This window comes from Myxine glutinosa, chromosome 11 (assembly GCF_964187855.1).
Source record: "Myxine glutinosa chromosome 11, kmMyxGlut1.1, whole genome shotgun sequence".
NCBI lineage: Eukaryota > Metazoa > Chordata > Myxini > Myxiniformes > Myxinidae > Myxine > Myxine glutinosa.
Window position 1 is genome coordinate 135,845,842 of NC_136271.1, and position 24,914 is coordinate 135,870,755.

At 46.2% G+C, this 24,914-nt stretch overlaps 1 protein-coding gene across 2 annotated transcripts in view; it reads right to left on the minus strand.

Moving 5' to 3' along the window:
- LOC137436833 (transforming growth factor beta-2 proprotein) overlaps nt 1-24,914 on the minus strand; it is a 53,820-nt gene that overhangs the window by 12,654 nt on the left and 16,252 nt on the right. For both annotated transcript variants that reach the window (XR_013625055.1, XM_068130987.2), the window contains exon 2: nt 3,803-3,939. Coding sequence is in view for 1 of the 2 variants with exons in the window: in XM_068130987.2 (XP_067987088.2) it covers nt 3,803-3,939 (137 nt within the window). In the remaining variant the exon portion in view is untranslated. The remainder of the gene's footprint in view (nt 1-3,802; nt 3,940-24,914) is intronic.

Sequence of the window (24,914 nt, forward strand, 5' to 3'; positions counted from 1 at the left end):
CGCTAAAATTGTTCATTTTCGTAGGGCCTCACTCCAAACCACCATTTTTTCACATGTAAACATTTTAAATAATATTGTAAAACTAATCTGTTATGTTGCCACTCCCTTTTTTTGCTCCTGATTTCAGAATGTTTTTTAAAAACATGTCCGAAGTTACTACTATGAATAGGACTGGAAAGTCCGCCATTCGCCGCGTGTATTCGGCTCGGTCGATGTTATTCACGCGGTCAACATCGCATCCATCATGGCGATGAGCTCGACGTCGTCGAGTTCAGAGGACTTGGAATCAAATAAGCAACCCTTGTGTTGTATGAATGTTTTGCCAGAAGAGACAGGAAAACTAACGCATTTCCAAGAGAAAAGTTGGATAAAATTCATGGAGTGTTGTGTTCGCTGAAAGGGACCGCTGAAGCTGTTATTGCAATCCAGGCCGCGGAGAAGTTTGGTATTGACCTGGGACTAGGTGATGGGCCTGCTATGGACATCGTTCCTGCTCACGACCCGACCACTAGTTCAACTCTGCCTCCTGAAGCTGGATATCATCGTGGGTGCAATCACTCGTCAGCATTAGTCATCTTGGAAAAATTATCAGAGCCGAAAAAAGAAAAGAAAAGCATGAAGAAAGTGAAGGTGGATGTCAATACGAGTAGCATATTCAGATGTTATGATTTATGTTAACTTCTTTGTGATGAACATGATAGTGTGCAAAATTACAATGTAACAGTTAACTAACTGTTATAGCCAGTGTAGATTTCGAGATCTAGATGTACTCTGTTGTCATCACACATTTGCCCTAACTTTTTGAGGGAGCTAGTTTAAGTTTGATAAATGTTAGATAAACCTACTTAAATGTTAGATAAATGTTAAATAAACCTTAGATAAGCCTTTCGCGCACCCCTGCAAGACATGGGCATTACTGTGTAAGGCCCATGCATCATAACTGCAATTTATATTGACCCCTGTACAAAATTAGACCAAAAGTTCAAAAATAGCTTGTTTAGTCCTGATTTCTTATCCCAATAGAACGGCACTCAGTAGAGAGCATACCTCCGCCTGGTTGGCCATATCACTCAATGGTGAAGAATCAATTAAAAAATTATACTAGCTGGATCCGGATCTGGATCTTCATCAAGATTGAAGATTCTTCCTTGTCAAACACCCAACCTGTCTAACAACTTTCGTCCAAATCCGTCCATAACTTTTTGAGATATCCTGCTCTATATCGTTTTTGGCCCGATCTCTCAATGCTGAAGATTCACTTAAAAAAATAAATAATTCTCATATCCAAATCCATATTCAGATCTTCACCAAAATCGAATCGTCCTCGTCAGACACCCAACCGGTCCACCAAGTTTCCTCCAAATCTGTCCACAACCTTTTTATCCTGCTATTCATCGTTTTTGGCCCAATCTCCCAATGGTGAAGAATCACTTAAAAAATTCTCTTAGCCGGATCCGAATCCGGATCTTCACCAAAATATAAACATTTCGTCCTTGTGGCATACGCTACATATCTGCCAAATTTCGTCCAAATCCGTCCACAACCTTTTGACATTTTTTTGTTCACAAACAAACAAACGGACAGACAGGGCTGAAAACATAACCTCCATCCACCTTTGGTGGCAGAGGTAATAATGAAATTAGGTGTAAATTTTAATAAATTACTCATCAAACTTCATGATAATGTGATTAAAAACAGGAAAATCTGATAGTTTCCCACTTGATAAACACGTATACTTGATAATATTCTCGGCACACGGATCACAGGGCCGTGCCTTTTGCAGTGTATCTGGTAAGCTGGAAGTTGGAGAAGAGCCGGAGCTCAAGACAGATCATGAGGAAGCTGACACTAGAATACTTCTCCACTGTGCAGCGCAGCATCAAGCATCAACCTCTGAAGCACCAAGTTCAGTCATCATTGGAAGTCCAAATACAGAGGTCTTCATTCTAGCAGTAGGCCTTGCAGGATTGATAAACAGCAGAGTTCTGTTTCATGACGGAAGAGGGAATATAGCCCAGACAATTGATGTCACGGCGGTACACAATCATTTTGCTGATGATGCATCTGAAGCTTCACCGGTTGCGATTCTGTCGGTGCATTTTATGGCAAAGGGAAAACAAAGGCACTCAAGTTGATGCTGTCTGATGAGAAGTGTCAGAACACATTTAAGAATTTAGACCAGTCATTTGATGTGTGCCCACAGCAGTTGAATAAAGAACTCAAACAATTTGTTTGCACTCTGTACACGGGAAAGAAAGGAGTGGATGATGTCAATGTCCTAAGGTACAACACGTTCAGGATGGAGTGTAGGTTTGAGAGCTCACTTCCACCAAATCAAGACTCACTTGAGCAGCACATCGACAGAGCAAACTATCAAGCACTTCACAGGAGAGCACTCCGGCAGTTTATGAATGTACCAAACCATACCAGCATGCATGGGACACGGACAACGGAAAGCTGGTTATCACGTGGGGCACTTTGCCACCAGCTCCAGACAATCTGATTGCAGCAACAAATTGTAAATGCAGAAAGGGTAAATGTCTAGACTAGAATGTGTAGAATGTGCAAATGTCTAGAATGTAGCAACCAACAAGTGCCTGAAGAGGAACATGAAGTTGTAGATGAAGATCTGCTTGACTGATTTGGAGTAGGCAATCATAATGACATGTATGATGACCATGAGTCTAATATTCATGTGAGTAAAATGGAGCAACGAGTAATGTATTCCAACACATTCACATGCAGTCATGTACATGTACATTATAGACATACATGTATTTGAGAAGTTTTTTTTAATTTTTTGTGAAATCAGGCTGCACTGACTTTCTTTGTACGTATTTATCTATTTATCGCAAATCAGAAATTACATTTGGGCCTTGGCCTCTGTGAGCAGCTGTTTAATGATTTGAAGTGCATATTAGTAAAATCATGAAGTCCATTTTGTAGTCTATGAACAGTGATGTTACTATGACTATTTGCCTTTGCAACACAAAAGAGTATGCTCTTCGGTGAACCCTTGTTATGATAAAGTTAATAATACAGCCAAAGGCCCCAAAAGTTATCTGTCATTGCAGGAATTTGTTATTACCCAATATTGTAGTTTTATTTTTTGCAGGGACAGGGAGACATGTTTAGATGCAGTATTGTTGTCTCAAAGTTGATGAATATATGGCCATGCCTAGTGTAGGGATTGGCAGCATTCATTTTTTTATTAATCTCCTTTTATTCCCCCAAATAACTGCATTTTTATATGGTTTTATATACACAATGAAGAAATTAAGCTGAAAAAAAACAATATAATACATTATAAATGCTTATATCATTAAAATGTGCAATTTTTAGGATTGGTAAGATTCATATTTGGATTCCGCACCCTCAAATACCCTTAGTAACCACTTTTCGTGTGGTTTGAGAGGAGGCCCCACAAAAAGGAAAAACTAGACATATACAGGGTGAGTCAAAAGTAGCACCTGATTTCTGTTTATATAAATATATATATTTCTGTCAGTTGATTGTTTGTTTGACATTTGAACAAATTTTGTACAAATTTGTACAATTTGTACAAATTTTGTACAAATTTTTACAATTTGTACAAATTTTGTACAAATGTCAAAAACCACTGACAGAAATATATATATTTATATAAACAGAAATCGGGCGCTACTTTTGACTCACCCTGTATTTCAATCCCATCCCATGGTCTAAATGGGGGAAAGGGAGCTACACACAGACAGGTGCTGTATACATGAGAAGAGCAGATTAGCCTGATTCAAATAAGCATCTCATTGAATTGTGGCCGAACCTGATAGAGATCGATCCTTTGTTCCTGCAGTTTTGTATGGTTGTTTTGAAGTCGAAGGATACGGAACTCTGCTGAGGAGATGGTGATGTTTTGTGAGGCAAGATCATCTAAATCGAATGTGAACACCAATGGACGGTCTAGGGAAAGGGAAGGAAATAGTCAACAGGTAAGGAAAGAAAGTATGTGGTTAACCTATCCTGGAATTTGATTTGTTTTTGTTTTTTTTTGCAACTAAATTGGTACATGGACACAAGATGGGCAAAAAGATAGGCCATCATGCAAGTATTCTAGATAATGATTGGGTGAGCAAACTTGAGTGAGGGGTGTTGGGAGTGGGAAGGAATAAAAATATCGGGGCAATGCGAGGTTCAAAGTTATCACCAACAGGAAGGTGCAGGAACTTCGGCAGGAAAAGGATGTTTGCCATTTACATTTCTGTTGAACTGAAGATAAAAGGGTGCTTAAGGAAATGCAGAGATGGTGCTTGGCCCTGCAAGACTGCACAGCTTGCCATGTTCTTCCAACAATTTGAGTCACCATTCTCTAGTCAACAGGGTTAAATGCGCATCAATCTCAGTGATTCTCCAGTGTGTGAGTAGCAAATTATTGTAAAGGTGCATGGATACATTAGGGTGGTATAGGGTGTAGGTATGGTACAAGCATGGCAGGTCAAAGGCCTCCTGTATCTCAGTCTCCCTGTATAAATTAACAACATAGCACGAATCGTCGATGATATTCTTTCCTTCTCATCAGCAGAAGTTGCGTCTTAAAATGCTCTGTCGTTATAACGCAGTCAGCCGTGAATACTAATGCCCTTTGAATTTGGTAAAAGTATACTGATGTCTCCGAATGTCCTTGCCCTGCTTGTGATTTATCAACAAGCTCCTCCATGAGCTTTAGATCGTTGTATTAGAAAATAAAATGCTTTGTAAATCCTTTCTTATCAGAAAAAGCTTGTACAAAGCTCCCTCCCCCCCCCCCCCCCCACAAACACACAAAACACACAAACAAAAACCCCTACACACAAACACACAAACAAACACACACACAAAAAGCTCACACACAAACAAAAAAGCTCCCCCCCCCCCCCTTCCCACGCCTCCTCCCCCCAAGCCCTCTCCCTTCCACACATCTCCCTGCTCTCAAATGTTGTGTTTGTGTGCTTCCCCTTCTCTCCCCATCTTGTCTTCCGCTCCCTCTTTTTATATATTTTGTTTGTCTGGTTGATTTGTTTGTGAAGTAAATGTTAGCTCTTTCACGAGCCTCGATTCAGTATACAAAAAAAAAAGAAAAAAAAAAGGTGCTACCCTAATACAAGACTTCAACACCACATATGCATGATAACAACAATCAAAATGACACACAAAAGGAAAGATACCTTAACATTGACACTACTGCTTTGGACGAGGCATGTGTAAAATGGAAAATAACAAAGTACATGTGGCAAAGGAGCAAGAAAAAAAGTTCATGCACAGTTGGCTCCAATCATTGTGCTTGTGGTGCTTGTGTTTTTCTTTGTTTCACAGGGCAAGTGGACGTGTCGAGTGCTGTAGTAGGGTGCGATGTGGTTTACCACTCGTTGCTTTAAGCGACGGCCACCAGATAGCTCTGAGTGAAAGAAGGCCGAGCGAGTAAGCCCTTCCTTCCGGTACATGGCCTCTACCCTTGCCAAGACTTTCAGACTACCTCCTTGTGGTGCACCATGGTAACAGTGCTCTTGAGGGCACTGGCTAAATGTCTGGAGGATCTCAGAGTAGGTTGGTACCCTAGAGGTGTAGTGGGCATGGCCCTCCATTGTGAGGACCTGCTGTGATACACACCAATCCAACCAGGGTAGGTGGAGCTCTTTACCCTTTTTAGGTAGTAGGTTGTAGACAGCAACCACCCAGGGTAGTACTACTGTTCGGACTTAGGAGCGTTAAAGTGGTGCCCAGAACATTCTTACAATCTCCGTGTCGGGATTGCTGGTCTTACTTTCTGTCTCCTTCAAAATAAGGTACTACCGGGCTAGCTTTAATCTCTCTTTCCCACAAACATACACTCTTCATACACTTTCATACACATCATACACTTTTTCATACATACACATCATACACTTTTTCATACATACACATCATACACTTTTCTTCTCTTTTATTTAAGGCCTGGCCTCGATGAGGGCTATATTGTCCGTGCCTGGACCCTTCAACATAAAAAATAAAAATAAACTAGAGCAATGCGACTGTCACCAATATGCCTCCGCAAAGTCCCACAATGGGTAGATGCCCTCGTTCACTGTCATAAAAATAAACAAGTTTGATTTAGGTCCCTTCAGCTGTTTTCAAGTATCACATTTTCACCAGCCATGACAGGTTTCACATCGATCGGTAAAGCAGTTTCAGAGAAGGGATTTTTTTTTAATATCGACTTTCAAGCTAATATGGCTGCCATACCACGTGACATATGACCTTAAAAAATGTACACTCTGCATATGTATGGGCAGGGCCGGCGCCAGACTATTTTGCACCCAAGGCAAGGCCAGCTACTTCCACCCCTCCCCCCCCCCCCCCCCCCAAAAAAAAATTGCCAACTTCGATTATTAAAAACAGATGTCTTGCAGAAAAAATAAAAAGCAGAAAACTTGAAACTGCTAAATTTATTTTAACTTGCAAGAATAAGTACCGTAAGATGCCAACAGCACCAATATTAAAGGCGCAATATCCATTAATATGGCAGTGGCCCTGTTATCCCACGCTTTGGGGCAAATGGGCTTTCACTTTAAAAAAATATGACACTACATGTGGTTTGCAATGCAAAATAAAGAAAGTGGTCCCTTTATGAGTGTGTGAATGGAAATTACAGATAAACAAAACAGTTTTTGGTTTGAGCAATAAGTTTTAGATATGCAAAATCAAAATTTTAAATCATCAATCTTTGATTATCTTTCGCAAATACAAAAGAAAATATTTTGTCACACAAATCATTTTGAACTAAAGGGCACTCGGTATACTGTGTCCGGTCTTAAAACAAGAATTTGTATAAAACTGTGACCCTTTAAGGTTCAGTAATGCGCCCCTCTGATGTCTGCGCCCTAGGCGGCTGCCTAGTTGGCCTTATGGTAGCGCCGGCCCTGTGTATGGGTAGGGGATCACGTTTGTGACGTTTCGTGTTCATCGGATAAGGTTCATTTTTCTATCCAAGATGGCTGTCAAACCACGTGACCTACGACATCATCATTTTCAAACTATATGCAACAATGGTGTTAGATGTTATTTGTAAAATTCCGCATCGACAGGGTAAGCGGTTTCAGAGATATAATTTTTACTATTTTCCTTCAATCCAATATGGCTGCCACAAAATGTGACCAATGATGTTTTGGTAATCATCTTTTAATCGCCATGCCTAGTCAATGGCACACATAAGGTTTCAAGTCAATTGATTTGGTGGCTTGGGAGATGTTTTTTTAAGGTTCTAGGTTAAATCCAATTTGGCTGCCACACCATGTGACCTATGATGTCATAAATTTCATATTTCAATACAAATGGGTCATAGATCATGTGCATGCAATTTCAGCTTTTTAGGATAAGGAATTCGATTAAAACATTTTGGCTGGTATACCACTTCACCTATGATGTCATCATTATCAAGCTTTGGTTCCCCATTGGGAGTACATGACAATGTGCCAAGTTTAAAAAAAATTCCATTCAGCGGTTTCTGAGAAATCATTTTTAATTATTTTCGTTTATTCCAAGATGGCTGCCATACCACGTGACCTTTGACATCACAATGATCGTAAAAATATTCTGCGTGGGTGTCACTCTTACCCTGAAAGTTTCGTCTCAATTAGACATGTGTTTGCTGAGAAAAACTAGGTTTAGCCCGTACGGACAGTCGGACGGACAACCCAAAAACATAATGCTTCCGGCCACCTTCTGGGGTGGAGGCATAAAAAAAGGTAGTCCACCTATGAGAAGGAAACTCTGGTTGCAAATCCCTGTGCTGCCTTGCAGGGTATGTCTCTTTAGACAAAGGATAGCTCTGCAGATGATTCTGTGGTGGCATCAGGAAGGGCATCTGTCCAAAAAAAACATGCCTCAAATATGCCTTTGGCGAAGCTGCCATTCGGTGAATTCACGGCTTACACATGTAAGCATGGAAACGGCCGTAAAGCTATGATCATGATGACATACCCCTACCTACGCATGAGGAGCATTCAACAGTTCTCAAAATAAGGTACTGTGGCGGACACGAAAGCCCACTGGCGTGGTGACATCATTACGCGCACCAAGTGGGCAGTGGCCACGCCCGAGGGGTAGGCGTGGCCTCAGGATATACACCGGGCGCGCAGCCCGGAGCGGGCCAGTGCTACAGTGAGCTCTTTTAATAAAGACTCTTAAACTCACCGCGTTGTCCGCTTCCTTCTTGTTGTGCAAGCAAGCGCGCGTAGCACCGCGCTTCATTTGGTGACCCTCCGACGTTCTGGTCAGCCGTCGCTGACCACCCGAATACACCATCGCAATGGCAAACAACGCGGTCCAAATGAAACTCCCCGAGTTCTGGGAGACGCAAGCCGAAGTCTGGTTCCTACAGGCAGAAGCCCAGTTCCGACTTCGAGGCATGACGGTGGACGAGACCAGGTACTGCCACGTGGTCGCTTCCCTCGGGCCCGGCACGGCTGGCCGCGTCGTGTCGGTCCTGAGGAACCCACCGGCCGACGGCAGGTATGAGGCGATCAAGCGTCTCCTCCTCGCCACGTTCGGGCTCACGGTGGACGCTCGGGCCGACCGCCTCCTGGACCTCCCCGAGCTCGGTGACACGCGACCGTCGGTCCGCATGGACCATATGCTGTCGTTGTTGGGCGACGAAACCCCGGACGCTCTATTCCGGGCGTTGTTTCGACGCCAGCTGCCAGCACGAGTCCGCCTCGCGTTGGCCGGTTCTGCGACGACGGAACCCCGGGCTCTCGCTGCAGAGGCCGACAGGTTTTTCGCGGCTTTGGACACCCAGGCGAGTTTTGGCACGGCCGTCGCGGCTATCGGGGCTGATGATGATGCTGATGCACCACACCTCGTGGATCTCGAGGCTGATGCGCATTTCGTGTCCGCCGCCACGCCCCACCCACCACGGCCGCCACCGCGAAGAAAACTGCGGCCTCCGCCGCCGCAGCCGCCCACCTGGTGTTTCTTCCACGCCAAGTTCGGCCACGAGGCTCGGCAGTGTCACCCGCCGTGCTCATTCGGCAGGTCGGGAAATGGGCGAGCCGACGCTCGGTGGCGGCTTTGAGCGTCGGCAATTCAAACAGCCTCCTGTACATAACGGACACCTTGTCCGGGCACCGTTACCTGTGCGACACGGGAGCGCAGGTGAGTGTCGTTCCTGCCGGTACATCTGACAAGCAAACCGCGGGCCGAGGTCCCGCGCTGCTTGCGGCCAATGGTATGTCTATACGCACGTACGGAAAACGCTGTCTCTCTCTGCGGTTCGGAGGGCAGGTTTTCCATTGGTCGTTCGTTACGGCCGACGTGCCTATGGCACTACTCGGCACGGTCTTCTTATGTGCAAATGGATTACTGGTGGATGTAAAGCGCAGAAGGCTTGTCCAGGCTGAGACGTTCAGCTCGCTCGCGTGCGCGCTGCCCGGTTCGTTGAGCAGCTCACAGAGCGGCTCATCGAGCGGCTCGCCTAGCGGCTTGCTGAGCGGTTCAGTTCCGGCCAGGTTCATCTGTACGCTTCCAGCAGCGGACGAATTCGCCCGCCTCCTCGCGGGTTTCCCGGCCCTCACGCGGCCCACTTTCTTGGCGGGGGCCGTCAAACACGGGGTGGAACACCACATCCCCACCGCCGGGCCACCGGTCTACGCCCGGGCACGCTGCCTCAAGCCGATGAAGCTCGCCGTAGCTAAAGCGGAGTTCGCTACGCTGGAGCGGCTCGCATTCGTGCGGCGCTCCGAGAGCTCGTGGGCGTCCCTGCTCCACATCGTGCCCAAGCCCGGTGGGGGATGGCGACAGTGCGGGGACTACCGGCGCCTCAACGACGCCACCACCCCCGACCGCTACCCCGTCCCCCACATCCAGGACTTCTCCGCCCGGTTGGCGGGGATGTCCTTCTTTTCAAAGGTGGACCTCGTACGCGGCTACCATCAGGTCCCTGTCAGGCCGGAGGACATCCCGAAGACGACTGTCATCACGCCATTCGGGCTTTTTGAATTTCTTCGGATGCCCTTCGGTTTGAAAAATGTGGCTCAGGCGTTCCAGCGCCTAATGGACAGCGTCTTGCGCGGCTTGGATTTTTTGTACGTCTACCTGGACAACATCCTCGTCACCAGCGCGTCCCGCGAAGAGCACCTTCATCACCTCCGCACGCTCTTCGAACGCCTGGGCCAACATGGCCTCATCGTGAACCCCACCAAGTGCCGGTTCGGCGTCACCGGCATCGACTTTTTGGGGCACCGCGTCACCAGGCACGGGGCCATCCCCCTACCGGCCAAGGTGGAGGTGGTATAGGGGTTTCCGCGCCCCCGCATGATCAAGGGGCTCCAGGAGTTCCTGGGCATGGTAAACTTTTACCATCGGTTCCTGCCCCGCATCGCCCAGCTCCTGCGTCCCTTACACGAGGCCCTTCGAGGGAAGCCTGGCAAAGGTGACGTTACCTGGACCGAGCAGATGGACGCGGCGTTCTCGGGCGCGAAGCTCACCTTGGCCAACGCCACCAGGCTCGCGCACCCGGTGCCCGATGCACCGATCGCCCTCACCTCCAACGTCTCGGACTACGCGGTGGGCGCGGTGTATGAGCAATGGGTGCGTGGTGCCTGGCAACCGCTGGCGTTCATCAGCCGGCAGCTTCGCCCGCCCGAACGCCGCTATAGCACCTTCGACCGCGAGCTGCTCAGGCTCCACCTGGCGGTCCGACACTTCCGCCATCTGCTCGAGGGCCGTGCGTTCACGGCTTTCGTCGACCACAAGCCGCTGGTTTTCGCGATGGGCAAGGTCGCCGAGCCATGGTCGGCCCGGCAACAGTGTCACCTCGCGACCGTGTCCGAGTACACGACGGACATCCGGCACGTCACGGGAAAGGACAACCCGGTGGCCGATTGCCTTTCCCGGGCCGTCGCCCACGCAGTCCACCTTGGCATCGACTATGCCCGGATGGCGGCGGACCAGGCCGCCGACCCCGGGGTCCAGGCCCTGCGGACCACCATCACGGGCCTCCGCATCACCGAGGTGCCCTTCGACGGCGCGGGCACGGCCCTCGATTGCGACGTCTCCCTCAGTCGGCCTCGCCCCATCGTGCCCGCAGGCTGGCAGCGCCAGGTTTTTGACCCATCCACGGCCTGTCCCACCCGGGCACGAAGGCCTCCCAGAGGTTGGTCGCCGACAAGTTTGTCTGGCATGGCCTCCGGAAGGCCGTCCGCGGCTGGACCAGGACGTGCCTCGCGTGCCAGCGCGCGAAGGTACACCGGCATACCCAGGCCCCATTGGCCCAGTTTACTGTGCCGGCACGTAGGTTCGACCACGTGCACGTGGACCTGGTGGGACCTCTGCCCCCCTCGCGGGGTTTCACCCATGTCCTTACCATGGTGGACCGCACCACCCTGTGGCCGGAGGCCGTGCCTTTGGCGGCGACGACAGCGGCAGACGTCGCGCAGGCGTTCATCGCCACCTGGGTCGCCCGGTTCGGCGCCCCCTCGGACATCTCGTCCGACCGTGGCCCCCAGTTCACCTCGGAGCTCTGGGCCGTGGTCGCGTGGGGGCTCGGGGTCCAGCTGCACCGAACCACGGCCTACCACCCCCAGGCCAACGGCCTGTGCGAGCGGTTCCACCGCTCGTTGAAGGCCGCGCTCCGGGCCACCCTCCGCGACGGCGGCTGGGTCGACAGGCTCCCCTGGGTCCTGCTGGGCCTCCGGACGGCGCCCAAGGAGGACCTGCGCGCATCCGCGGCAGAGTTGGTCTTTGGACAACCGCTGCGGGTGCCGGGCGAGTTCCTCCCCGACCCCACGGCACCTTGGTCCGCGGCGCAGGAGCGCTCCGCGCTGCAGGAGACTGCCCGGAGGTTCGCCCCGGTGCCGACGCCGCACCACGGGCACACACACACACACGCCGCCCCGGAGCTTCGCACCACGGAGTATGTCTTCGTCCGGCACGACGCCCACCGGACACCACTGCGGCCCCCGTACGACGGGCCTTTCCGCGTGCTGGAGACCGGGGTGAAATACTTCACCTTGGACATTGGCGGTACTCCCGACCGCGTCTCGGTGGATCGACTCAAGCTGGCCCACCTCGACGTGGACCACCCACCGTCGGTGGCTCGGCCCCCGCGTCGGGGCCGCCCCCCGGCAGGCGGACCCCCGGCACCGCCCAGCACCGCCGGCACGCCGCCCCCCGGTCCGGCACCTATCCCGGGTACAGCCGGGGGCATCCCTGCACCCCGGACGCCGCCGGTCGCCATAGGGCACTTCGGCCGGGTCATCCGTTTGCCCCGCAAACTGGCCCTCCAGGTGCGCGGGAATTCTGGGGGGGGCGCGTGTGGTGGACACGAAAGCCCACTGGCGTGGTGACATCATTCCGCGCACCAAGTGGGCGGCGGCCACGCCCGAGGGGTAGGCGTGGCCTCAGGATATACACCGGACGCGCAGCCCGGAGCGGGCCAGTGCTACAGTGAGCTCTTTTAATAAAGACTCTTAAACTCACCGCGTTGTCCGCTTCCTTCTTGTTGTGCAAGCAAGCGCGCGTAGCACCGCGCTTCAGTACTACCCTCTCCCTCATTACTATGAGAACGATCTATACTACTAACATTTTCAGAATGAGATCTATCTCTCTCAAATTGTACTTTAAATATACAGCGCCTTCAGAAAGTATTCACGTCCCTTGACTTTTTCACATTTTGTTGTGTTACAGCCTGATTTTAAAATGGATAAAATTCAATTTTTTTGTCACCGATCTACACAAAATACCCCATAAAGACAAAGTGAAAACATGTTTTTTTTAGAAATGTTTACAAATTTATTGAAAATGAAATGCAGAAATATCTCATTTACATAAGTATTCATCCCCCTGAGTCAAGTCTTCATAGAAGCGCCTTTGGCAGCGATTACAGCTTTGAGTCATCTTATTTCTGTATGAGTTTTGCACATCTATATTTGGGGGGTTTCTCACATTCTTCCTTGCAGATTTGCTCAAGATCTGTCAAGTTGGAATAGGGAATGTCGTTGAACAGCAATCTTGAAGTATTTCCAAAGATTATCTATCGATGGGTTTCAAGTCTGGCCTTTCACTCAAGGACTTTCACGTCCGTGTTATGAAGCAATTCCAGTGTTGTTTTGGCTGTATGCTTGGGGTCATTGTCTGATTGGAACATAAAGATTCGCCACAATTTAAGGTATTTTGCAATCTGAAGCAGATTCTCCTCAAGGATTTGCCTGTATTTGGCTCCATTCATTGTTCCCTCTATCCTTACAAGTCTCACAGTCCCTGCCGCTGAAAAGCATCCCCATAGCATGATGCTGCCGCCACCATGCTTCACGGTAGGGATGATGTTAGATGGGTGATGAGCTGTGCTCGGTTTTCCCCAGACATAGCTCTTTGCATTCTTTGCAAAGAGTTCAATTTCCAATTTCATCAAACCACAGAATATTTTGCCTCATCCTCTGAGTCTTTCATTTGCCTTTTTGAAAACTCCAGGTGTGCTGTCATGTGCCTTATTCTCAGGAGTGGCTTCCCTCTGGCCACTCTCCCATAAAGCCTCGATTTGTGAAGTGTTGCAGACTTTTGTCCTTCTGACAGGTTCTCCCATTTCAGCGAAGGAACTCTGTAGTTCTGTCAGAGTGGTCATTGGGTTCTTGGTCATCTCCCTGACACAGGTCCTTCTTGCCCGGTTGCTCAGTTTGGTCGAACGTCCAGCTCTAGGAAGTGTCTGAGTAGCTCCATATTCCTTGGACTTCATGGTGGAGTTTCTGCTCTGACATGCATTGTCAACTGTAGGACCTCATCTAGAAAGGTGTGTTTCTTTCTAAATCATGTCCAATCCATTAAATTGGTAACAGGTGAACTCCAATCAAGTTGTAGAGACGTCTCAAGGACTATCAAAGGAAATTTGATGCACCTGAGCTTAATTTGGAGTGTCATAGCAAAGGAGTTGAATACTTATTGACCCAAGACATTTCAGATTTTCATCTTTCATTAATTTGTGTTTTTTTAAACTCACTTTGACATTATGGGGTATTATGTGTAGATCAGTGCCAAAACTCTCAATTTAATCCATTTTAAATTCAGACTGTAACACCACAAAATGTGAAAAAGTCAAGGGGTGTGAATACTTTCTGAAAGTAATGTATGTTTCAATCTTTGTGAATACCTTGCTTGCTTTGCAAAAATATAGAGTGAAGACCGATGATCATCACCCAGTCCGATGTGAAAAGGTAACACAATAATTACTAGCCACCTGTATGAAATGATATGGATTTCCCAATGATTAATCCTTTTGATTTTGATTTATTATAACTCTAAGGTAGTGATGACATGTTTCCAAATAAAATGCCAAATGGCATCCATGAGCAAATGGCATCCATGAGCAAATGGCATCCATGAGCAAATGGCATCCATGAGAATGTCTAAAATGTTAACGAAAGTGACCGTATGATTTCCGCCTGCGAGATGATTGCAGCATTATGTGTACTAGGGCATGCCCGTACTATATATATATCTAAAAGTATATCCCCCCCCCTCTATTTACATGCAATGGTTTGGTCCAAAGCGAACGGCTTGCGAGTACGGTGACAATCCCCCCCCTCTATTTACATGCAATGGTTTGGTCCAAAGCGAACGGCTTGCGAGTACGGTGACAATCCCCCCCCCCCCCCTCTATTTACATGAAATGGTTTGGTCCAAAGCGAACGGCTTGCGAGTACGGTGACAATCCCCCCCCCCCCCCTCTATTTACATGAAATGGTTTGGTCCAAAGCGAACGGCTTGCGAGTACGGTGACAATCCCCCCCCCCCCCCCCCCCCCTCTATTTACATGAAATGGTTTGGTCCAAAGCTAACGGCTTGGCGCTTGCGGAGTTTGGTAAAGAAATCGCCATCGCGTGCACAAATGCGCAGGAAAGCGAATGAATCGCAAATTAGTTTTAATTAGTTTTAAAACATAGTTTAACGCCCGAGCGAGTTTAACGCAATCGCAAATCGCATCGCAAAGCGAAAGAATCGCAAATTAGTTTTAATTAGTTTTAAAACATAGTTTAACGCCAACATAGCGCCAACATAGTTTGCCGACGGGAAATAAATGAATACGCTCTCAAATGTGCCATCCGAGGCAGAGTCTGTTCGCCACGTTCGGCACACGTGATAGCTCGCTGCTCTCTGATTGGTTGAATCGTTTTTTGGACATAGCTCGGTAACTACTTCTGCGATTAATTTAAAACCTTGAAAAGGCACATCCTCGGGTCCCCAGCAATATACCTGGCAAGTTTCAAGTATATCGGACCGGTAGTTGTCGAGAAACAGCGGTCACAGACAAACATACAAACATACAAACATACAAACAAACATACACACAGAGATTAGTGGAATTATAGATTGATTATCACACCTTGTCGTAGGAATCGAGCACTACCTGTCTGCTGCAATTTTAATGGGACTCGGTCCCGACGTTATCGTAGGACCACAGCCCGCCAGCTGAAGATGCATGACCGCAAATGTCCTCTCACCTCAGACCAGGTGATGTTATCAGGCGTTCATGAAACTTAAGCAAAGCTGTTTTTGTTTTACTTATTTATTTCATGATATTTTCAAAACAATTGTCTTCTTGCTTTGAAATAAGCAGGTAATTCATAAGATTGCAATTAAAAAAAAAAATTCTTGTGGACTTTAATTTTAGGGCAAACTCTATTTTTTTATTTTTTTTGTATACAAGATCGAGGCTCGTGAAAGAGCGAACATTAATCACACAAAAAGTCAAACCGACACATAAAACACAAAATAAGGGGAGCGGCAGACAAGATGGGGAGAGAGGGGGAAGAACACAAACACAACATTTGGGAGCAGGGACATCGAGAGATCTGTGGGAGGGAGAGGGCTTTGGGGGGGGGGGGCAAAGGAAGGGAGGGTGGGAGAGGTATAAAACACATGGACACTGCAAGGACTTCCAGGAACGAAGTTGGAATTTCAAAAAAGTGTATCTGGGGTGAATTAGCGGGGGCAGAAAAGATCAAGGTTTTGGATGGGGGAAGATAAGAGATGGTGGTGAACAGCTGTTTTAAAGACCTGGAGGGTGGAGTGGGATGGAAGGGAGTGGGGGGAGTTTGTTTCAGAGGCGGGAGAAAAGAGGAACGAAGGAGTGAAGGTGAGCAGAGAGCCTTGATTTTGGCAATTTAACCATAAGAGGGTTGCTGGCAGATCTTGTGCGACCTGTAGGAATATTAGGGGGACAGAGCACAGAGAGAGCTGGGGGGGCAAGGCCGGAGAGGAGTCGGTAGAAAACAGAAAGACCACCAACCTGCCTGCGGTGATTAAGTGAAAGGCCCTTGGAGGTAGCTTCATCGCAGGAGATTCCAATGATTCTGAATGCTTTGGTTTCAACAGCGTGAAGACGAGCTAGGTGTGAGACAGGAGCACCAGCCCAGAGGGGAGAGCAGTATTCCATTGAGCTGCGGATGAAAGCCTTGTATGTGGTGAGGAGCTCAGGTGTGCCAAGGAAGGACTTCGCACGACGGAGGATGCCCAGTCGGCGACTGGCTTTGGAGGCCGGCTTGGAAATGTGGTTTTCCCAGGAAAGATCATGGCAGATAGTGAGACCCAAAAGCTTGAATGACAGAACTTCTTGGAGAGGATTGTTGAGAAAGTGGATGGGAGGGTTGTCCAGTCGGTCTTTTCGGAGAGACATAGTAAGAGTGTGAGATTTGTCAGGATTGAAAGACATGTTCCACTTGTTTGACCAGTCTGTGATTTTCATATTTGCGAATCTCAGGTCTGTGAATCTCAGGTCTGCAGAGAGTGAGGAGGCTGCAGACTGCCGATCTGAGGGATGAGGAATGGAGCGGCGGAGAGTAGAGTCATCAGCAAAGAATTGCTGTTGATAGAGAGATAAATGTGGAAAACGCAGGTAATAAGAGATACTGTATATTTACAGCTAATTTTCCCGTGAAGGAGAAATGGTTCCATGGAGAATGGCACTGAAGAGCAATGTTTCATATTTATATTTGTCTATAAACTAGCTAAGAACCCGTCCTTAAGGACAGTTTAATTCCCCCACTTTGATGATGTCTATACTACTATAACTTAGTATTTTATGATGAATTCTAATATGGGCTCCCACAAGGTGGCACGATACGACACAGAGAGTTTTGTGGGTTCTCCCCCCACTCTGAACCCCGGGGGTGATTAATTTTGTTTACCCCTTATAAAACCTTCACGTGTACACCCACCCATCAGTTACCACGTTAACTTGTGAGCCAGTGATGATATTTTCACCGAAATTGGTATAAGTACATATTTTGATGTGAAGATGAACTGATTAGATTTCGGCATCAAGAGGTCAAAGGTCAGAGGTCATGTCAGGTAAAAATGTGACACTTGAGAACAGCTGAAGAGCTTTTAATCAAACTTGGTACAAGTATTATAAGCCTCCATCAGGGCATCCATCCATGATAGATCATTTGTTACGAAAAGGTCAAGGGTTAAAGGTCACATTAAAACTCCTGTTAATGTGATACCATTGGCTATGGGATTTGAACCAAACTAAGTGCATGTACCATGATACATATGTGCAGATTAGATATTGAGGTCAAATTATCTTGAGGTTTTAGGTCAAACGTGGAGTAAGCAAAGACTTAATGTAGGTGCAGGCAGATGGGTCGACGTCGCCATATCAAATTATGTATCGATTTTTTTTTTTAGCTGTTATTATGCTTCCGCCGAAGTAGTCGCCAGAGGCATTATGTTTTCGGGTTGTCCGTCCGTCCATCCGGGCTAGACCTCGTTTGTCTCAGCAATCATATGTCCGATTGAGACAAAACTTTCAGTGTAGGAGTGACACCCATGCATAAATAATTTTTTTTTTAATTCTCGGAAACCGCTGAATGGAAAAATGTGAAACTTGGCACATTGTCAAGTACTCCCAATGGGGAACAAAAGCATGATAATGATGACATCATAAGTGAAGTGGTATACCAGCAAAAATGTTTTAATCGAATTTCCTCTCCTAAAAATGAGAAATTGCATGCACATGATCTATGACCCATTTGCATTGAAATATTAAATTTATGACATCATAGGTCACATGGTTTGGCAGCCATTTTGGATTGAAGGAAAATATTAAATAATTATATCTCTGAAACCACTCACCCTATCGATGCGAAATTGTAAAAAATATCATCTAACAGCACTGTTGCATATAGTTTGAAAATGATGATGTTATAGGTCACGTGGTTTGGCAGCCATCTTGGATAGAAAAACGAACCATATCCGATCAACACCAAACTTCACAAACGTGATCCCCTACCCATACATATGCAGAGTGATGACATCTACCCGTTGTGGGAATATGCGGAGGCATAATGGCGACACAGTCGGATTGTTCTAGTTTTGTATATAGTTTCGATATAAAGTTTAGTTTTGGTATAAAGCGGATGCTGATGGGCTTTGCATTTTGGGATGCTTTCTAGTTATGAATTGTAATATCCCTCACACCGGGAGCAGCACTATACGATATGTATTCACATAGATATATTGATATTTATACTCTATTTATTTCCATACAATAAACAATTTCATATGGTGCAATACTCGTACTTTGGCATAGCATCATCGTATGGAAATTGGGCTCGAAAACTTCGCAAATATGAATGGAGGATCAATCACTTGAGATGGTACTGAACGACCAGCTTGAAATCCTAAAAGGAAGGCTGAGATTGACGATTCCACAAACAAGAAGAAAGAAGAATAAAAAAAAGTTGAGATGTGCAGAAAGTCTGAATGTTTGGAGTTGAATCGTTAGTGGGCTTACTGTAAGAACGCATGTGTCACTGAAGAGCTGCGGGCGGTCGGAAGTGGCTAACTGAAGGGGAAGCGAATTGAAAAATACATAATGAGAAAAATAGGGAGGAAACCAACATAAATTCACAAATACTTATGTCTTTTAGTTTTATTTCAGGTTAAGATTAAATATAATTAAGCCTCAAAAACATTGAAACTTATCCACCCTTTATTTTACAATGATCTCAGGTTCATGGAGGAATTTGTACTTAAATCACACGTAGAATAAGGACATTGGGATATGTCATCATAGTTTCACATGACTTATTTTGGTCCTAATACTTAACGATCATGGGAAAATGTAAAGACTTTTTTATGCATTTTTGAAAGGTAGATAATAAATAGGTTAACTGTGATGATTCAACTCAAACACTAAGAAACTTGACTTGATTTTAGCAGCTGTTTTCGCTTCTGGGTGAGATGTGCACATGAAATGACAGGCACTGTTTGAGAAGATGCTTTAAATTTTCATGTTCACAACTTATACAATCTTACTATAATTCACCAAATGTCCGTCCGTCTGTCTGTCTGTCCGTCCGTTCGAAGGTACCGCAAAAACGGCTGAACCGATCGCAACGATATTTTGGGTGGGTAATCCTGGGATCTCCTGGAGTAAAATAGGGTATATTGTTTTCCAATTTCAGCTTTGGCCTCCAGCATTTTCAGGTTTGGACTCCCGCATAACGTTATTGTCCTGGGTACCGCAAAAACGGCTGTACCGATCGGCTGCACCGATCGGACTTTGTGACCTCGGACAGAGTCCTTTTATAAGGACATGGGTTGAATCCCTGCTTGAGAGAATGCCAACCCCCTCCCTGCCATCACGGTCATCTCTCCAACTTACAATCCCACGAGATAAGCGGAAAGGACGACCCAAAACCAATTATCTTCTTTTTGATTCGTATATAAACATCATTAAAAGTAAATAATGACCTTGGCCAAAGTTCAAATGCCGTGAGTTAAATCTCAACGTGAGTTTAATACATGAGAGAATTCCATATAGCTATTTGGGTGGTGTATAAGCCAACAGATCGCTGTCTCCATCGATCTTGCCGAGGCCGTAACACCTATCGGCTCAAAATCCTTTTAACTGTTGACCTGGTAGTTTTTACAATGAAGGAAACATTAACAATGTTGTTAAAAGTTTATTTTGTGATTGGAGTTATGTTGTTTGGAATGAAAAAAGAGGTATTGAATTCAAGTGAATGATGACATGCCGTGATGGTTCTACTTTCTAAACGTGAACTTCGCGGATCGCCATATGCAGATTCGCCACGGACCCATGGTCGATGTTTCTATACATGAACGTACCCGTTTGTTTGCGAATGGGTACGTCTGTCATGGAAGTCTTTCACGAACTTGCTGTCCATGTCTGACATGCGACTGAGGGTGCTACAGGAATGTGGAATTTATTGGTTTCATGCTTTAGCATTCACCGTTTCTGCATTGCCTGTTTGCTTCAGGCCTCCCACCCGTGCATAGCACGGGTATCTCACTAGTTTCTGAAATTTAAGGTTTGAAAAGTGTCGATAATCATCAGCTTGTCTGAAAATTTCAGACCTAATAATTAAAGTAAACTCAATGACATATCTTCCAAGTCTAATTGTGTAAAATTTGTGCTCCTGGTGTATATATTATAGAGAGCAAATTGTTCTGCTTCTGCTATTTTGATCCTGCTATTTGTAATGGTCATAATTATTCCCACCTATAAATTGTGGGATCTGCTGAGGAACGTTTTTGGCCCAAGTCTTTCATGAACCGCCTGATTCGGCGGAAAGTGGCAGGAATTTGTAATTTGTTAAAGGTGCAGTTGACGACCCGCTTACTCTTTGTGAAAGATACCGTAAGATCTCTAATGTTCACCAATGACCACTGCTGGTAGAAGGATCCTGCAGCTTATCATCATTCCGATAGGTGAGGCACACACTGATGCATCACCCTGAAAGCGAAACTCCAAAATGGCAGGAAGAGGTGAGAGGTATACACATTCACCTCTGAGTTGTTTAGCCTCGGTTCGAATCCCGCCCCAGCTATAAACTGTCGTCCTGGTGTTTCACGGTTAGGATTATTCCACAATGTGTGTGCCCTCCACCGGATGGGCGTTAAACCGGGAATTCCATCTGCCAGCACTAGTTGGTGGACGTTAAAGTCCTAAAGACATTTTCACTGTACCACAAGGAAAGAGCCAAACAGTTTACCCTCCACCACAGCTGCATCACCAATTTTACATTAAACAAGTACTATTGAAATGCTGTAGTCACAGTATATACAGGCGCTTTGAGATCATGTATCAAGTGTGTGAAGATCAACTTGATGGTGTAGTGGATAGAGGCAGTGAAAAATAATTTTCAATTAAGCAGTCCATGATAGACCTGACTGTGAGGTGAGCAGCGGAGGTAGTTGCAACTACTCTTTTTGTATACCAAGTCGAGGCTCATGTAAGAGCTAACTTTGCAACTTAGGCAATTGAAAAGCAGAGGACAGCGCACTACGAGAAGATGATGCAATATGATCAGTGGAATGAAATGGTGCTGAAAGATTGAGCTTATTATTTTGTATCTCTGTGCAGGGCATCCTGGTTTAGATTCATGTGATGTTCACAGGGAATCATTCCCACTTCACTGCATGGTGAAAGGCTTCATATAGTAGCTCACAAGCTTTGCAAATACAATGCACCTCAACAAAGGATGCTCCAAGTAACTGATCTGGTCATCACTGAGCTCAGAACACTGATGTATCTCCCTCCCCCTCCTCCTCGCCCCCCTCCCTCTCGCCGCTCCCCCCTCTCCCCCCCCCCGCCCCCAATCCTCCAAGCTTAACACAATGCAAACCCAGATAAACGTTTTCACCAGAATCTTGTCTCCATAATTTCAGACATGCTCCTCACTCCTCAAAGACCAGTTGCACACAACTTCCGTGTCCAAGCTTGTCATGGCATTCCTTGCCTGGCTGGACCTATCTACTGTACCATGGTTCATTACCTCCACCAAGGAAGGTGTCAAGGAATATTTTCAGCCCTGTCTGTCTGTCTGTCAGCAGGATATCTCAAAAAGTTATGGATGGATTCAGATGAAATTTGGTGGATAGCTTGGGTGTGTGACAAGGACGAATTGATTTGATTTTGGTGAAGATCTGGATCCGAATGAGAGAATGTTTTTATTATTTTGCAAGTGATTCTTCCAGGGCCCTCTGCAACTCATTACACCTGCTAGAGCGTGGTCCTTCGTGAAGCGGCCGGTGGGGGAGTTCTCCAAATGGTGCACATGTAGTGCTTTTATCTGCGTGTTTGCATGCACCTCAAGTCGTATAGACAGGCTCTAGCCAATAGACAGGAGGTTTTACACGACGTCGGCACGCTATGCTGCGTTATTATGGATGCTCACTGCCTCCCCGGTGCACATATTATGTACAACTTATATCTGACGTGTCCCTAGTGTAGGTGTAAATCTAACTTACTCGAGCACATGCACCATGCTCTCTTAACACATTCTAGCTATATTTTCGTGACATCACTTCCTGCTTTTGCATGTGTGCCTTAAAGGCAGCCATGTTTGTTTTGTTCTGAATGTTTTGACCTCCCTTTGGCTTTGGCTTCAGAAACTTCATTTTTGGATACCCCTTGGAACAATCATTGTCCTTCCACCCATGGAACTTGGTGCCAACATGCCTGTGCTAACTGTCAATTGTGTGACTGGTACACCAGCACATGGAAGAGCGGAACAACAGCGATGGTCCTCACTTCCGGCGTATGCGCGGTTGCTTGGGCGGGATTGTTCCAACGTGGTGATCGGCAAATTTTGCAACAGCGGTATTCCAGAACTGAACTTTTTGATTTAAAACCACCCAGTGAGTCAGTTCCTTATGTTCCTAATTAGGTGTGTAAGGTCTTGAAAAATTTTAAACTAACTAAAGTCAAAATCAAGCGTGGTTGCAGAGCTGATCAGCATGTTAGAAGTAGGATCATTGTCTTGTTAGGCCAATCAATGCCACGTCATCCACGTCCCCAACTTGATCATGGTGTGGTTAAATCGAATCTGGTCAATGCGCAACTGCAGTTCTCAATTAACCGAGTCCAATTTGAACTTTACAGGAACGGTCCAATTCTTTACCATCACTCCATCTTCAATCTTGATAAATGCGTGATCCCTGGTTCAACGCATTGATGAACTCGAGGTTATGTTGAACACAAATTGAAATAGCTCCTATCAGTAAAACATGGTTTCCCTCTGAAATAGACTCTGGTGTGTTTGCAATCTCCAAATTTGCTCGTATTAGCAACCCCCACTGCAATAGACGAGGTGGAGGTGTAGCCCTATATATTGGGGAGACAATTTAAGTAAGAGCTTTGAATGAAATCTCTGTGCCAGATGAACTTGAAGTAGTTTGGGTGTGGGCTCGCCCTCAGCGGTTACCTCGGACAGTTACTGGTTTGATTGAATGTGCTGTTTATCATCCTCAAGCTTCAGCACACGATGCTCTGCTCATTGAACATATATCATCCACATTAGATACGTTGCAGACTCAGTACCCTAGTGCAGGAGTTGTGATTCGTGGTGATTTCAATAAGGTGGACACTGAATTGATTTGTCAATTAACTGGCTTAGTCCAAGTTGTTAAAACCTCTACCAGGGGTCAAGATATCTTAGACAAGATTTTAACGAATTTAAAACACCATTATTATGAGCCCAACGTATCAACCCTATTGCTCTGAGTGACCATAACGCAGTTCTGTGACAACCTTTGCAACCTGATAAGAAGCGTAACATTCTCCAAACACGCATTGTGCGTCCTCTCAAAGACTCATATCAACGAGACCTTGGTCAATGGATAACTTACCACAAATGGAGCGAGGTTGAAGTTGCTGAAACTGTGCAAGAAAAAACTTCCGTATTTTAGGAGGTATTGCACAAGGTCATCGTTAAAAAAAATTCCAACTAAAGTCACATCCATTCACTCAGAAGATAAACCGTGGTTTACACCAGAATTGAAATCACTCATCTGAAAAAGACAAAAAGCTTTTTCCAGTAGTAAATCATTTTTATGGCGACTTCTATGCAATAAAATAATTAGATTAGTAAAGCGTGCTAAGCGACTTTTCTATGACTCCAGCGTTGGCAAATTGAAAAGTCTTAATCCTTACCAGTGGCATCTTCAAATAAAAAGATATTACTGGACATACCAGCAAAACAAGTTTTTACCTTGTCGGGGATGTCACCGAAGGATGATGCCAATGAAGTGAATCAATGGTTCATCTCGGTGGCTCAGGACATTCCGCAACTCGATCTTAACCAGTTACCTGCCTACCTACCTTCGGCTGCTCCACCACCTTCAGTGTCTCCACAGGACGTTTTAAAGAAACTTAAGGAATTGAATAATAATGTTATGTTTGTGGGGGGTAGACCATGATTACCTTAGAGCCAGGTAGAATTGTATAGGTAGTGTGCTCCAACTGTCATGAAGAAGAAGAACCCCCATGTATCATAAGTAGGAAATTTGTTTAGACCAGATGTCGTGCAAGCATGTATAATTGTCCCCATGAGAGGGGTGGGGTTATGTTAATTAGTTAGGGATTATGGGTAATGAATCCCCTGTATGTAGTGGCCTCTGTTATTTTTCCACTGTTCCTTATGACAGATGCAGCACACACACATAGCAAGAAATCGCGCATTTATAATACTAAATAAAAGCGACTGGAACCGGGACATTGAAATACCACCGACGGGTGATCACAAAAGCAGGCAAGCTCGTGAGGCCACACCCCGAAGAGCAGCGATTGGTTGGGGTACGATAGAGTGCTCTGGCGGCGCTGCTGGATGGAGCAGGCACGGGCCGCGTCGTATGACGTCAGAGCCTTGAGCACAAAGGAGTTGGAGGGCTGACAGTTTCTCTCTCACTTTCTGGGTTTGATGGCGAACGTTCGTGTTCCCGACATTTTTTCTCTTTGGTTCGATCGCTCTCTCCGGGCTGGCCTCAAGAGCGAACGGTCACATATACAGTGCGCTCTTGAGTGAGGGACATTCATTAAGAATGGTCATGATTTTATATCTCTCTCTGCTTCGGGATTTCAGAACGAACGGTCGAAGTTCACGAGCGCTCTTGGCTTTCTC